The 15,781-nt window shown below is 44.6% G+C and overlaps 1 protein-coding gene across 6 annotated transcripts in view; it reads left to right on the top strand.

Moving 5' to 3' along the window:
- DIS3L (DIS3 like exosome 3'-5' exoribonuclease) overlaps positions 1 to 15,781 on the top strand; it is a 53,136-nt gene that overhangs the window by 10,831 nt on the left and 26,524 nt on the right. For 4 of the 6 annotated variants that reach the window (XM_039218789.1, XM_039218784.1, XM_039218793.1 and 1 more), the window contains exons 3-9: positions 1,471 to 1,599; positions 3,565 to 3,700; positions 7,402 to 7,578; positions 9,039 to 9,117; positions 10,198 to 10,377; positions 12,508 to 12,677; positions 14,228 to 14,389. In XM_039218789.1, coding sequence (XP_039074720.1) covers positions 1,471 to 1,599; positions 3,565 to 3,700; positions 7,402 to 7,578; positions 9,039 to 9,117; positions 10,198 to 10,377; positions 12,508 to 12,677; positions 14,228 to 14,389 — 1,033 coding nt within the window. Of the gene's footprint in view, positions 1 to 1,470; positions 1,600 to 3,564; positions 3,701 to 7,401; positions 7,579 to 9,038; positions 9,118 to 10,197; positions 10,378 to 12,507; positions 12,678 to 14,227; positions 14,390 to 15,781 lie in introns of those variants that run through there. The other 2 variants (XM_039218808.1, XM_039218818.1) reach the window with 2 other exon arrangements.

The following is a 15,781-nucleotide window of genomic DNA, read 5'->3' as shown; positions in this document are numbered from 1 at the left end:
TTGATGATTCTTTTTAAAATAGCTCAAAATTAGAATAACTAAGAAAATAAAATCACTGTTTCTTGTTTTCTAATTACATGTTACGATGATAACAGATATTGGTGATAAGCACTTATTTAAAGAAGAGAAGTTGGAGAGTTCTGCCTTTGCTTTATTAAAAAGACCCATTAAAAAATTTTTTTTTAATGTTTATTATTTTTGAGAGAGACAGAGTGTGAGTGGGGGAGGGGCAGAGAGAGAGGGGCAGAGGACACAGAATCTGAAGCAGGCTCCAGGCTCTTGAGCTGTCAGCTCAGAGCCTTGGTGGGGCTTGAGCTCATGAACTGAGAGATCATGACCTGAGCCGAAGTTGGATGCTTAACCGACTGAGCTACCCAAATGCCCTACAGACTCATTTTTGAAAAATCCATGGCAGTGGGCTATACGTAGGAATGGAAGGGCACACATTTTATTATGTTAAAAGACATTTTAGAGGTGCCTGGGTCACTCAGTCGATTGGGCATCAGACTTCAGCTCAGGTCTCATAGCTAGTGAGTATGAGCCCCATGTCAGGCTCATAGAGCCTGGAGTCTGCTTCAGATTCTGTGTCTCTCTCTGCCCCTCCCCCACTTGCACTCTGTCTCTTTTTCAAAAATAAATAAACATTAAGAAAAAAAACACATGTTAAATGCCAATCATCTCCCTTGGATGATTTATATGTTAATTTAACATCTAGTTTAGTATCAATCCATTTTTAAGTAAACAGTTGGCTTCCTTTAAGATAACTGAACATTTTCTGTATTTCATATTACCTCGACTATTGAAAATCACCTTCTGAAAAAGAAGAAAGAAAAGCACCATTTTAGATGCTGACCCGTATGAGATGCATATTTGATGAGAGACTTTGGCTAGCACTGTAGGAAGGATCTCCTATTGGAAGAAACCTTAAAACTTTGTTCGTTGTCTGACAGATGAAGCTAGTCTCATTTATGTAAATGAGGTGGCTGCATAAATAAAATTCACAGATAAACCCCAGACTTCTCTCCTTTACCTGTCCTTTTCTGGAGCTGCGGGCACAATGCAAAATGTACTAGTGCCTAATGCTGTTTCTAGAACAAAGTGAGGTACGAGAGTAAAGTGCTAAACTCTGCTTGCCTCCTGTCCTCTGCGAGCCTCTAAAGAGGGGGCTGTGCAGGGCAGGCTCATGTAATCACCGAATAAATGACCACAAGTCTAGAAGGTTTTGAAAGGGCGGAGTGATTGATCTACAGGCTAATTAGTGAGGTGCTGCCTGAGCACAATTCCGGCAGGTGAAATTGAGAAATGGTATCCCAATAGTACTACACACACCGAGGCCAAGATAAATAAATGCTTCTTGGGTTTGAAACAATCGTTTGTCCTAAAATGCCTCATCTTCTTTGATCCTTAGCAAGAGCTGGTAGTAGATGAGTACCTGCTGTGTCAGATTTCTCTTTCTCCTCTGTGCCCCAGGCAGTATAACAAATTGCGAAACCTCCTGAAGGATACACGTCATGACTGCATTCTCTTTGCTAACGAGTTCCAGCAGTACTGCTACCTCCCTCGGGAGAGAGGAGAATCCATGGAGAAGTGGCAGACCAGGTATGGCGTCCCCAGATGGCTGTGATGTACAGGACTGTCTTTAATTTGTTTTTTTTTTTTAATTTCTTTTTTAATGTTTATCATTTTTGAGAGAGAGAGACAGAGCGCAAGTCGGGAATGGGCAGAGAGAGGGAGACAAAGAATCGGAAGCAGGCTCCAGGCTCTGCGCTGTCAGCACAGATCCCGACATGGGACTCGAACTCATGAAATGTGAGATCATGACCTGAGCCGAAGTCAGGCACTTAACTGACTGAGCCACCCAGGCACCCCTTTAATTTCTTTATCATTGGTTATCTGAGAGTTGATCTAAATTGTATGCTAGAATAAACCAGCAGTTATTCTGGAACTATGATTAATACTGAAATGCTTGATGTGTCACTATTAGAAATTGTCATTAGGGAGCTGCAGATACTCATTGTGTTTGTCCCAGATCGTAGCCGCTGGTAGGAATATTCTAGTGATCCAGCGGTCATAACTTTAATGTCGGGGGTGGGGGAGGAATCTACCTATAAGCTAAGATTATCTCAATTTTTCTGGTAGAAGTTGCTCTGATATACCAACCAGTCCTATTAATCTGAAACTGGTAGGTTAATTCTGGTCAGGCCAGTTTAGCCATTTAGATCTGGCTAAAAGCAGAGCCTGAAGCAAGGAGTTGGGTGTGGGTTGTGGATGTGGGAGGCAGTTCCCTGAAACAGCAGTGAGGAAGTGCAGGGAGTAAGGCAGAAGACAAGGAGGGAAGGCAGTTAAGGGTATGTTACTGCTGTGGGAAACTGAGGCTCAGTCCTACTGGAAGCCTCTGAGAAGCCATGTAGTCTATGCCTCACAAGTCCTCTGGAAGGAGCGAGGCCAGAGTGTTGTGTAAAGGAGACTTCCGCCTTTAGCTGAGGGTCATTCTGCACGGGTGTTACCTCCACCTAGTGGGCCTGGGGTGGGATCCACCTGCCGCCCACCTGAAGCCAAAGTCAAGGTGGCCTGGGGCACAGATGCTGGGGACCCACAGCCTCTGCTAGGCTCTTCTGCAGAGAGCCAAGGGCATCTTAAGCTCTCAAATGTCTTACCCATCCAAAACATTTAAATCGTCTTTTTCCTTGTAATTCTTTATCTGTATGGCCGTTAAATATTTAAATTCTCTGAAGTAAAATAAACACGGATACATACTGAGTCCTTAATTATAGTCCTCAGTTCCCACGGGGCTCAATACCAGAAAGGAAAGCCAATCTTTCCCTAGATTAAGTCACATGTGAGCAGTTAGACTGATCTTAACTTACTAATCACACAGGCTTGCACATAGGAGATACTCAGTATATGTTGGCTGAATTTTTTTTTTAATCTCAAACTAAAGGGACCTTAGGTAGTGTTGTAATTTCCAGAAAGGGAAACAGATGCCTACAAAACCGACCAAGTTTACACACTTCACTGGAAACATAATCCACTGGAGACACCCGTCTCCAGACCCAGGCCATGTTTTCCAGTTCCGATTCTTTTCAGGAAGATTTCCAGACATTTCGTGTGCCTCCATAGCAGACCTTATTGGACTGTGACCTTGAGCTAGATGCAGCCTAGTTTTTCTCTTAGCCAGACTTGTCTCTCCATCTTTGAAACCTCATGTAGCCCAGTCTTGTCATCTCTATGGTGCTATGGTCGCAGCTTTCCAGCCACAAGGTATTAAAAGATGGCAAAGCCTCGTGGTTTCTAGGTCATATCAAGAAATGAAAGAGGTTACCCTGGTGGTTGGATGTCTCAGGGAAGAAGAGATTGTCAGGTGCTCTCTGATTCGTGTTTGTGTTCCCCAGACTACCCAACCCGGGGCATCCTTAAAACAGGCATCCGGGAATACTTGTTGAGTGTATCAGCGGTCATCCTCATTAATGGCAGGACAGCAGATCACAAGGCGGGTGTGAAGCTTTGAACGGTAGCCTGTATTTGTCGGCCTTGGGAGGACTCATGTGCCCCCTGCTTTTCTAGGAGCATATACAATGCAGCCGTTTGGTACTACCACCACTGCCAGGATAGGATGCCAATCCTTATGGTGACAGAGGATGAAGAGGCTATTCAGCAGTATGGAAGTGAAACCGAAGGAGTGTTTGTGATTTCTTTCAAGGTATTTCCATCGGATGTGTCCGTCAGTGTGTCTGTGTGTGTTCATTTCCTCGGTGGCGCGCATAATGCTCTCGATCCTTGTGGCCATACAGAAGAGGGAACATGAAGAGTGAAGGAAGACTTCAGCCAACGAGTTCCATGTCTTTCTCTCCCCAACCAAGTAATCTTTTTATTATAAAGATTATTTTTTATGTTTATTTATTTTTGGGACAGAGAGAGACAGAGCTTGAGCCAGGGATGGGTAGGGAAAGGGGGAGACACAGAATGTGAAGCAGGCTCCAGGCTCCGAGCTGTCAGCACAGAGCCTGACGCGGGACTCAAACTCACCAACCGCGAGATCATTACCTGAGCTAAAGTCGGACGCTTAACCAACTGAGCCAGCCAGGTGCCCCCCAGCCAGGTAGTCTTGACTTTAGCAAATTTGGGTAAACCTCCTGTGACTGTAAGACCCATAGCAGCTGAGAGTTCAGCCCAGGAAGCCCCTGTTGACAGTGAACCCACGTGTACAGTTATAGCAATAACAATATTAGTAATGATGATGGTGAGAATAGGTTGGATATTATAAAACTGCCAATACTGTTATTTTTAACCTACAAAATGGCAGTTTTACGTGGTCCCACCTAATAGCAATAGCCAACATTTATCTATGCCAGGCAATATTCTAAGTACGTTGTTTCATTGAACTCTTACACCGTGAGGTAGATACTGTTGTCCATGTTTTACTCAGGAAACTAGAGCACAGAAAAGCTAAGTAATTCACCCAAGGTCACACAGGTAGAAAGTGAAGGAACCCCGGGCATTCTGAGTCCAAAGTTCTTAACCACCGTGCTCAGCTGCCTCCCACATTGTTTTTCCTAGTACACACATGACACAGTTTCAATCTTTTTTGTTTTTTAAATTTATTTATTGATTTTGAGAGAGAGAGTAGTACAAGTCGGGGAGGGCCAGAGAGAGACAGGGAGAGAGGGAATCCCAAGCAGACTCCATGCTGTCAGCACAGAGCCCATTGTGGGGCTTGAACCCACGAACCGCGAGATCGTCACCTGAGCCAAAACTGAGAGTCTGACACTTAACCAACTGAGCCACCCAGGCGCTCCTGGATACACGATACAGTTTTAAAGGCCAGTCTTGGGGCGCCTGGGTGGCTTAGTCGGTTAAGCTTCCGACTTTCGCTTAGGTCATGATCTCGCGGTTCGTGGGTTCGAGCCCTGCATCGGGCTCTGTGCTGACTGCCAGCTCAGAGCCTGGAGCCTGTTTCAGTCTGTGACTCCCTCTCTCTCTGACCCTCCCCTGCTCTCGCTGTCTCTCTCTCTCTCCTAGAAATAAATAAAAACAAAAAAACAAAAAACCATAAAGGCCAGTCTTGTTTTGCTGCTGCTCCTCACTCTTCCCTACTTGTGAATGTGCATGGGGTTCGGCAGGAATACAGGAGAGGGCGAGATGTGATATCATTTATGAGAAGGCTGTCACATCAGCTTGGTGTACAGATCACAGGTGGGAGTGGCATCATTGGTGATCATTTCATTGGGCTCTGTTAGCGACACCATTCTCCTCTTTCTGGGGCACCGTTGGGGAAAGTGGGGCGGCTGTTCATCTCTCAGTAGATTACTGGTCTCTTCTCTCTGCCCAGCTGGCCAATCAAGTGCCAGTGGTTGACAGCAGTTTTTGATTCGGAGCCTCAAATGAGGCCCTCCGTTACCCCTGTCAGTTTACAGAAAATCAAGTTGGATTTTGAATTGTAGATTCTCTAAGAGTTCCCAGGTGCATGTATTGCTAAAGATTTGCCAATAGAATTTTCTTGGCCCTGCTGTAAGAAAGTGTGCTGGCATGCCAGAGAGTTCCAGGAGCGCTGGATATTAATGGCAGTGTCACTTGTTTTTTCTGTTGCAATACATCATGTCTTGTTCCCACAGAGGACAGTTGCCTAAAATTACATTTTTCTACTTTTTGTTAAAATTACTTTTCTTCGTAGTCCAGTTCTATAGTACCGTTTATTGTGTATAGCGTCTCCTAAGCAAACTGTGTGACCGAGGGCTTCATAGAGGCGGATGATGGCAAGAAAAAAAGGGAGGCCAGAGGAGAAGGCCAGAATTTTCTGTGGGGACATGAAGTTAGCTGGGAAGAATGAAGACCATAAATCCTCGTGGAGAGGCAGTTTGAGGCGGCAGGAACTAGGCAGAGATAAGTGATAAGTGACCATAGACTTGGAGTACTGATATTAGCACAGACAGAACTTCTTGAAAGACTGGGGAAGGAAAGGAAGTGATTTAAATAGGACCCTGAAGTCCATGGGAGAAATATTAGCATTGACATTAAGTATAACGTATTTTCTTTTTTTTTTTTTTAATTTTTTTAATGTTTATTTATTTTTGAGAGAGAGACAGAGCACGAGCTGGGGAGTGGCAGAGAGAGCAAGCGAGCGAGAGAGACAGAGACAGAATCCAAAGTAGGCTCCAGGCTCTGAGTTGTCAGCACAGAGCCTGATGTGGGGCTTGAACTCTCAAACCTTGAGATATGACCTGAGGCAAAATCAGATGCTCAACTGACTGAACCATCCAGGCGCCCTACATTTTCTTTTTAATGTGAAAAAAGTGAATGTGCTAGACTCTACCTTAGACTTAAAGTTAAAAACATGTAAATTCGATTTTATTTAGTGAAAGCCGACCATTCGAGGGAGTGTATTGCATCAGCACACCATTCTCTAGCGGGTGGTATCCACTCTGACAGACTTACACCAAGAGGTACAGTGACACTCAGTAATAGTCTACATGAGGGGGGTGGGGAACATGACCACTTGTTTCAAAGTTAAGTTTCGTACCGGGTCATCACACTAATAGCAACATGTACGTGAAGAGTGTTACTACATCTGTGGATGGTCACCAAGGCAGACTCCATAGTCCGGGAGCTTACGAGGAGGAAGCCTCAGAAGAATAGAAACATCTTGACTTTGCCCCTCTCTGCTCATTTGACGTAGCCAGTGGGTTGGGGGAAAGGAGACGTTTCCAAATGCGCTTTACACCTTGCCATTTTTACGTGCTTATTGAAGTTTCTTATAAATTTCAAATGTTTTCAGAATGAAAAAAACAAGACAAGAATGCACACATAAGAGCTTTTTCTCTGTATTCGCTACAGGCTGTTGTCTGCAGCAATGAGATACACATAAAGATAGCCAGAAGACAGGGGCCCCTGGGTGGCTCAGTCGTTTAAGCATCTAACTTCAGCTCAAGTCATGTTCTCATGATCTCACGGTTGGTGAGTTCAAGCCCCACATCGGGCTCTGTGCTGACAGCTCAGAGCCTGGAGTCTGCTTCGGATTCTGTGTCTCCCTCTCTCTGCCCCTCTCCCGCTCACACTCTGTCTCTCTATCTCTCTCTCTCTCTCAAAAGTAAATAAACATTAAAAAATTTACAAAAAAGATAGGCAGAAGGCCACGTGTGTATGCACAGAGAGAAGACATTCAAAAGTGCAAAGTAAGCATTCCGTGGTAGGTAGGGCTTCCCTAGGGTCGTTTGGTGAGGCTTCAGGGATTGATGAGATGATAGAAAACTAATCAGTAACATGAGGCTCCGGGAAGGTAGTGCTCCTTTACCACCTCTTCAAAACCACACGCCAGCAGTTCCCATCCGGGACTGCTTGTAATACCACCGAAAGGGAGAACATTATCTCCTGACCATGTTTCTCTTCTGCCTTTATTAAATGCAGAATTACCTGGACAATTTCTGGCCTGATTTAAAGGCCGCCCATGAGCTTTGTGACTCCATCCTTCAGTCTCGACGGGAAAGGGAGAATGAGAGTCAGGAGAGCCACGGGAAGGAGTACGCAGAACATCTTCCCCTGGAAGTGTTGGAAGCCGGCATTAAATCCGGACGCTACATCCAGGTGAGGGTGGTCATGAGGCATCGGCGTTGGGACGAGCCAGCTTGTTTTCTTCTCTCCTTTACGGCCTGCCACAGGCCTTTAATTTCAGAGGCTGTAAATAAAATGGGCATGGGTAAGCCAGGGCTGTCACTGTTGAGGACGGTTGGAGGTCATTCTTCCCAGGGACACCTTGCCGTCTGGTTTGGTGCTACTCTATAATCTTCTTAATTGGTTTATGTATTGAGCATCACACAAGCAGGCTTATAAACACCTCCAGTCTCTGGGAAAGAGAATATCTTTTGGAATCAAGGTCTGGAGATTGGACACAATTGTGAAATTGGTGACATTTGGCTTCTTCACCCCTTTGCAATATTTCTGCCCCTTTCAAGGGCCTTTTTGTGGTCCCACAGGACACAGACCCCAGAAGCTGTTAAGCTGTCTTGAGAAGGAATCTGATAAAATTATTATTCAGATTTCAGCAGTTTTACATGCGTGTATGTGTGTGTGTGTGTGTTTATGCAGTGTTATCACATTGGTAGATTTGTGTATCCACCAGCACTATCAGGATACAAAATTGTTCCATCATGGATTTTACATTTTTAACAGTTTTTATGCAGGCCAAAGTTTGAGAATACCATGCTGAAGTCCCTCCCTAAAGTTGTGGGTTTCTATTTTTTTTTCCCCTTTTGAGAGAGAGTGTGTGTGCTTGAGCAGGGCAGGGGAAGGGGGGGAGAGAGAGAGAGAGAGAAACAAGAGGGGGGGGAGAGGGAGAGAATCCTAAGCAGTCTCCACACCCAGCACAGAGCCCTGCTTGGGGTTCAGTCTCATACCCTGAGATCCTGACCTGAGCAAGACTCAAGAGTTGGACGCTTAACTACCTGAGCCACCCAGGTGCCCCTAGTGTTTTAAATAAGTATAACTAGAGTGGCTTATGCTTCCAACTTGATAGTAAAGCTTATGGCATTCCAGGGAGGATATTTTGAGGAAGAAGATTTTTTTCAAGTCCACTCATCACTTAGGTAAAATAGATCATGGCACCTCCAACACCCGGTATAGCCAAGAATAGTTCAGAGTGATGGTGTGTTTTCTAGAGAAAAGAAACCTTGGTGACAAATATTTTTCCTAAAGGAAGGGATCACAGACCTTAAAAAAATATTTGGGGTATTTTCTTTAAATTTACATATTCATTTTGAGAGAGACAGAGCGAGCAGGGGAAGGGCAGAGAGAGAGAGAGAGAGAGAGAGAGAATCCCAAGCAGGCTCTGTACTGTCAGCACGGAACCCAATGCATGTGGCTTGAACTAACAAAACGTGAGACCATGACCTGAGCCAAAGCCCAGAGTCCGACACTTAACTAACCGACTGAGCCACCTGGACACCCCATATTTTGGGGATACTTTCATATGCTTTTTGAAAACTGTACCTTTGGGGGTAAAGCAGGCAGGAAGAAAATTTTTCAGTTGACTTTTATTATGATTTTAGGGTGTCCTGAATGTCAACAAACACAGGGCACAGATAGAAGCTTTTGTTCGACTTCAAGGAGCCAGCTGCAAAGATTCAGGTTCAGTATATGCCTTACATAAACTGCCGTACTGTGTCTCTGTTCTGGTATTGCACAACGAAGAAAGGAACGGTGAAACTTTCACATCCTGTCTCCCACGTTAGATATCCCTGCTCTGGGTGTGTTTTGCCTGTCTCCTCGTGTTTTATCTATAGTTTCTAATTTTATTGTAGTCAGTTTTAAAAAACGAGAATAGCTAAGTTTTACTGAGTGCTCACTCTACATCAGGTGCTGTTCTAAGCTCTTGATACAGACACTGCTTTGCACCTGTTATTGGCGAGGCTACACAAAGCTGCAAGTGAAGAAACTGTAACACAGAGAAGCAATGTAACTTGCCCAAGATCACATACCCGGGAAGTGGTGGGGCTGAATCTTTTGCTGAGGCAGTTGGACTGTGATTTTAAGACCCTTCCCTGTGCTGCCTTATTGGAATAATTTTTATTTTGTTTTACAGATTTTTTTTTTAAGAGTGTTTATTTTGAGAGAAACAGAATGAGCAGGGGGAGGGACAGAGAGAAGGAGAGAGAATCCCAAGCAGGCTCCGCGCTGTCAGCACAGAGCCCGACGCGGGGCTTGAACTCATGAACTATGAGATAGATCATGGCCAGAGCCAAAGTTAAAAGTCAGATGCTCAACCGACTAAGCCATCCACGCACCCTTGGAATAATTTTTTAAAATGATAAAAAGGAAAAAGGTGTGTAAATAAGTTGTGTCATAACAGAGTGTAGTTTTAGGTCTTCAGTGGCCGGGTGAAAAGCACCCTGGTAGTCAAAGGGGCATGGCTGGGTTGAAGGCAAATGAGAAGTCCTGCCTTTCTCTGGCTTATGCTGGAGAGTTCGGCGGTAGCCATGGCTCCTCTGCCTGCCGACCCCTCCCTGACTTCATGGCCCCCTAGGCTATGTGACAGAAGTCAAGCCTGGGCTTATGTAGTCTCATGCATGGGACTGTCACCCACTTTAACGGATGGCCAGAGCAAGCCCTTAGCAAAGCATGTGCTGTAAAATGGCACAGTGGCTTCGGTGTTGGAAAGGCCTCATGGGCGTGGCTTTCCCAGGTTTCTGCATTCCTGCCCAAACACAGGTTTAGTCAGTGACGTCCTAGTCCACGGCATGAAGGCTCGTAACCGCTCGATTCACGGAGACGTGGTAGTCGTGGAGCTGCTCCCTAAAACCGAATGGAAAGGAAGAACCGCCGCTCTGTGTGAGAATGACAGTGATGACAAGGCCTCGGGAGACCCCCCGAGTGAGCCCATGCCCACAGGTGAGCCCACCGGCTGGTGTCCCAGTTATCCACTCTTCCTGCGGAACATTTATCGTGCCAGACTTACTACAGTTATTACGGTACAATGTTTCTTTTCCCCCAATGTCAGTTGCCCCTCTCTGCAGATTTATTTTATTCTCCAGCATCCAAATATGCTGTGCTATCTCTTAGAACAGAACAAAACCAAAAATCCTCTCAAATTCCTCATCCCTTCCAGTACCACCCTTTTTCTCTGCTTCAGTTTATGGTGAGACTCCATGAAACCCTTAGTCCTGCCTTCTCTCTTCTTCCTCTTCACCCATTCTCTCCTGAAGCAGCTACATTCAGGCGTCCCCACCCCCCAGAGAAACCCCTGACCTCTTGTCACCGGTGACCTCACTGCCAACATCCCTCAGCACCCATAACCATCAGCAGCATTTGGCCAACAGATCTTTGGCTTCTGGGTTCTCCACTCCTGCTGGCCGCTCCTTCTCAGTCCTTTTGCTAGAGCTTCTCTGTCTTATGGACCTCTTGGATACACCGGGGTCCTCTCTGAATCCCCATCCGCCCCCTCTCCCTGGGGACCTCCTTCACTCCTCTGGCTTTGTTTCTCCAGCACAGCCCAGACGCCCTTCTCAGCCTCCAGTATTGTCTGTTTGGCATCTTCCCTGGTATCCAGTGGGCATCTCACACTTATCTTGCCTAGTAACAAACCCCTGATTTCTGCCCCCAAACCTGCTTCTCCCTGACTGTTCCTGTCTCCTTAAATGGCAGGTTCATTCTACACTTGGTCAACCTAGAGGTCCTGGGATTACACACATCAGCAAGTCCTGGCAGCTCTTCTCCCAGATGCCACCCCTTCTCCCCTAACTGGTCTGCTAGAAACCATGGATGCGACTACCCCACCTCCTCACTGGTCTCCCTGCCCCGACCCTGGCTCCCAAATGGCCTTTTCTCCAAATGGGAGCCAGCCACAGGGGTCCTTTCATGTATTTCCTTGTTTGTTTGCTTTTTAATGTTTATTTTTGAGAGAGAGTGCGAGACGGGTAGGGACAGAGAGAGAGACAGACACAGAATCAAAAGCGGGCTCCAGGCTCTGAGGTGTCAGCGCAGTGCTCAACACAGGGCCTGAACCCACAAACCATGAGATCACAACCTGAGCTGAAGTCAGACACTTAACTGACTGAACCACCCAGGCGCCCCCACAAGGATCTTTTTTAAAAAGTCTTTGCTCAAAGGTCTCCAGTGGCTGCTTCCTGCTTCTCTCAGAATGAAATTCAGAGGCCTTACCATGGCCTACAGGGTCCTGCCAGCTTGGGCTACCTTGTGGCACTGTCCTCATCATCACTCTGCGGCTGCATGGACCACTTTGTCCTTTGCACCACTGGAAACGAACTTTCCCCAAACCTCCCCATGCCAACCTCCCTCACTTCAAGTCTCTGCTCAGATGTGACTTTATTTAATAGCTGACCCTGTACCACTCTTGGTCACCTTACCTTACTTTGGATCTTTCTGAGCAAACATCGCTCCCTTCGCTGTATTTACTTCTTATTGTCTGTTTCCCACCCCCACAGAGACCCAGACTAGAGCATCCACTGTAGAAAACCCAGGACTTTGTTCTAATGCTGCTACATTCCCTGCAGCTAGAACAGGGCCTCATACCTGGTAGGGGCTTAATAAACATTTGTGGAAAGATAGCACTTTTAACTATTAAAATTTGTTTTTTCTTGGCCGTGGTCCATGATGATTGAAAGTGCTATGTATCAGGCTTATGATTAGAATACTTTCCTGCATATAAGTTTAGCCCAAATGATCTTGGCTGGTGGGAGAATGCAGGAAAGGCAGTGAAAATGCACAGGAGAGGGCAGGAGTTGAAAAAAGTGAACATTATTGGCTTTTCCCAACATACCTAAACCCTGTATGTTTGATATGGTTGAAGGGCAAAAGATAAGGTGGGACTAATGGATTCTAAATGTCACATCGGACCCCACAGTAGGAAGGGCATACTGATGATATTATTTAAAAAAAATTATCTTTCAAAAAATTAGCATCTTAAGGCGAATGTTTAAGCATCTTTCAGCTTGTGTGGGTGTGCGCATGATACAAACGGGTCATTGTGTTTCTGTTCTCTTCCTCACTGTTTTCCCAAAGGCAGAGTGGTGGGCATCCTTCAGAAGAACTGGCGGGATTACGTGGTGACATTTCCGTCCAAAGAAGAGGTCCAGTCTCAGGGCAAAAACGCTCAGAAAATCCTAGTCACACCTTGGGACTACAGAATTCCCAAGATCCGAATTAGCACTCAGCAAGCAGAGGCCCTCCAGGTAGCTGACATTGTGCTTCCGCTGCTCCCCAGCTTCTGTGTCTGCTAGCCTTTGAGCTACCCCAGAAACACTGTTAATTCCTTTGCATAAGAAGGGATAAATTATTGATGGCATCTGGCATTTCAAGATCCTGGTGTTTTTCTTTTTTTTATTTCTAAATATATAGAACCATCTATTAAGTAGTCCTTGGTTAATAAATGAAGGCCAGAAATAAACTGTCCTAGAAAGGACAGCTACCGAGTACATACATTATCCAGCTGTCCAACACAGAAACTTTCAATAGATATGCTTTGCCAACACTAACAAGCTTTCTTCCAGCAAGTGATATAGAAATACGATCACCCTGCCCTGTAGGGATGATATAGTGGTACTTCACCGAATCGATTACCCATAAAAGAATAACACTGGGGAGAAGACCTACACAAGAAAGTTAGAAATTAACCTGTACTCTGGTGAAGTGTATAGACATCGGCCAGCTTGATATTTGCCTGATGTTGTACAGTTTGTAAATGAGACACTGAAGCAGGACGTCCTCAGTCAGTAAGCAGGTCGTTATGGTCCCTTCTTCATTTTTTGAAGCCTCCTGCAGGCTTGCTGTAGCCAGGCACAACCATTACTTTCCAGATCCACAGGTTTGCTGGAATTTGGGAGCGGTGTGGTTCAGTTCACACTGACACCTCCTTCCCCACCAAAAGCTGTCTTTAAAAATTACAAAGCAATTTCATGGGGCGCCCGGGTGGCTCAGTCGGTTAGCGTCCGACTTCGGCTCAGGTCATGATCTCACAGTTTGTGGGTTCGAGCCCCACATCTAGCTCTGTGCTGACAGCTAGCTCAGAGCCTGGAGTCTGTCTTCAGATTCTGTGACTCCTTCTCTATCTGACCCTCCCCTGCTCATGCTGTCTTCTATCTCTCTCTCTCAAAAATAATAAAAACATTTAAAAAAATTATAAAGTAATTTCAAAGAAAGTAGAATGTATCCCCCATGCTTGCAAAATTTTTTGTTTTGAAATTGTACTGTGCACAATGAGGTTTTCCTTTGTGTTGTGAATGTTACTAGAATGTGTTACAATTGGCTTTCTTTTTTTTTTCTTTTAAGTTTGTTTATTTATTTTGAGAGAGCACCTATGTGAGACCTGCAGAGAGGCAGAGAGAGAATCCCAAGCAGGCTCCAAACTGCCAGTGCAGAGCCCAATGTGGGTCTTGATCCTACGAACCGTGAGATCATGACCTGAGCCAAAACCAAGAGCCAGACGCTTTTCTCAGCCACCCAGGTACCCCGCAATTGGCTTTCTTTAACAGAATAAAATTTCCAGCCTACTTATTTGATGTAGAGAGGTATTGCCTCCCTCCAAAGCGTTGGGCCAAGCATTTACATAACCATCTGGCAGTTTAGTAAAACAGCAAGAACCAAAACAAAACCCAAAACCCACGGTTAAATCGGCCACTCTTTTTGGAGCTGGGTGCTGTTTATCTCCTTCGTTTGGTGCTTCTAATTGACCCACTTAATTCCCGGTGCTGGGCTAATGGGTTTTTTTCCCTTTCTCGTGCAGGACTTCAGGGTGGTTGTGCGTATTGACTCCTGGGAGTCCACATCCGTGTATCCAAATGGACATTTTGTACGTGTGTTAGGAAGAATCGGGGATCTGGAAGGGGAAATCGCGACCATCTTGGTGGAAAACAGTATTTCCGTGGTCCCTTTCTCCGAAGCTCAGGTCAGGTTTCCCCAAGTCCTTTGGTCTGGTGAAAGACGTTCTGTACAGTTTCTTTTTGCATTTGTCTGTTGTTTGTTTGGTCATGAAGAAGAAAAGTCTCTGTGCTGGGTAACCACTCACTAAAGCCACAGATACTAGAAGACTCTCACTCATCTCTATTCTGTGTTTGGACCAGACCGAAGTCAGTTTCGAATGCACAGTTCATTTCCTAGAGCCTCATGGCCCTTAAAGTTTTACATTTTCCAACTGTGCTTAAAAATGGCATGTCAGTGTCGTATTGTCAGTACATATCCATCCCCAGCAGCTGCGAGGCCGCCTAGTTACAGACCCTACTGGGCTCTGCTGCCTGTCCTAATCCTTCAACCAGAGACTTGCACAGAGCAGCGGGGAAGCAGCTTCTTGAGTTCTATACATCTCTGACCCATGGGTCAAAAAATCATGCTCATGAAACAGTTTCTGTAACCTTTGCCGAAAACATAAATTCGATAAACATTAAACATTAGCTATTTTCATCACTTTATGATCTCATAAAATCCTCATAAGTCTTGTTTATTATTCTTGCATAACTATACTCACAGTGTGCCCATGCTATTTTCTATTCTGTTTCTTTCACTTAAAATTATTTCTGTGTATTGACATAGCTACTTCTTAGTAGTTATGGTAGTTGATTGTGTATTGATGTACTCTGGTTTGTTTAAGTCTTCCTCAGTTGTGGAGCCTCGGGCTGTTTAATTTTTCAGGAGTCTAAAAAAAAATGCTACCTCAAACATTTTTATAAACATTGCTCTTTTTTTTTTTTCTTTCTCATCATTTTTCTTGGGACGTAATCCTTAAAGTAAGATTACCAAGTCAAAGGGCATAAAAAATTTAAGTGGCTTTTCTTATGTAGCAGTAGATTGTTCTCAAGAAAAATTGGACCAGTTTGCATTGCCATCAAGAGCATATGGGTGTCCTTATTTTCATTATAGTTTTTGACAGAACAGTAGCTATAATAGTAAAATATTTTAGAATATTTTACATTATTAAATTTTCATGTTTAACATTAGTTTCTGAAAATTATTTGTTGAGTTGCTTTGACAACTCTTAGTGAAAATGTTAGAATAAAATAAAGCATGGATTAAACTTCATAGGACTAGAATTTTCTCTCCTCATTTAGCCTACTTACTGCAAATTGATGGCCTAAACAAGTCATAATGGAGAGAAAATGCCCTAGATTGGTCCTGCTTAAATTATCTTTAAGGAATAGGCTTTTAGCATTTGGGACATGTTGATTTTTTTTTTTCGGGGCCTGAATTGAAATAAAAGCTCAACTGCATTTAAACAAATGAATCATTTGAAAATGGGGTAGAGGTTGTGCTCTTTTTTTTTTTAATTTTTTTTAAACATTTATTT

The sequence above is a fragment of the Hyaena hyaena genome, unplaced genomic scaffold, assembly GCF_003009895.1.
Source record: "Hyaena hyaena isolate Hyena2069 unplaced genomic scaffold, ASM300989v1 scaffold_15, whole genome shotgun sequence".
Classification (NCBI taxonomy): Eukaryota; Metazoa; Chordata; class Mammalia; order Carnivora; family Hyaenidae; genus Hyaena; species Hyaena hyaena.
Note: the sequence above shows the minus strand (reverse complement) of the source record. Positions and strands in the feature narration are given on the sequence as shown.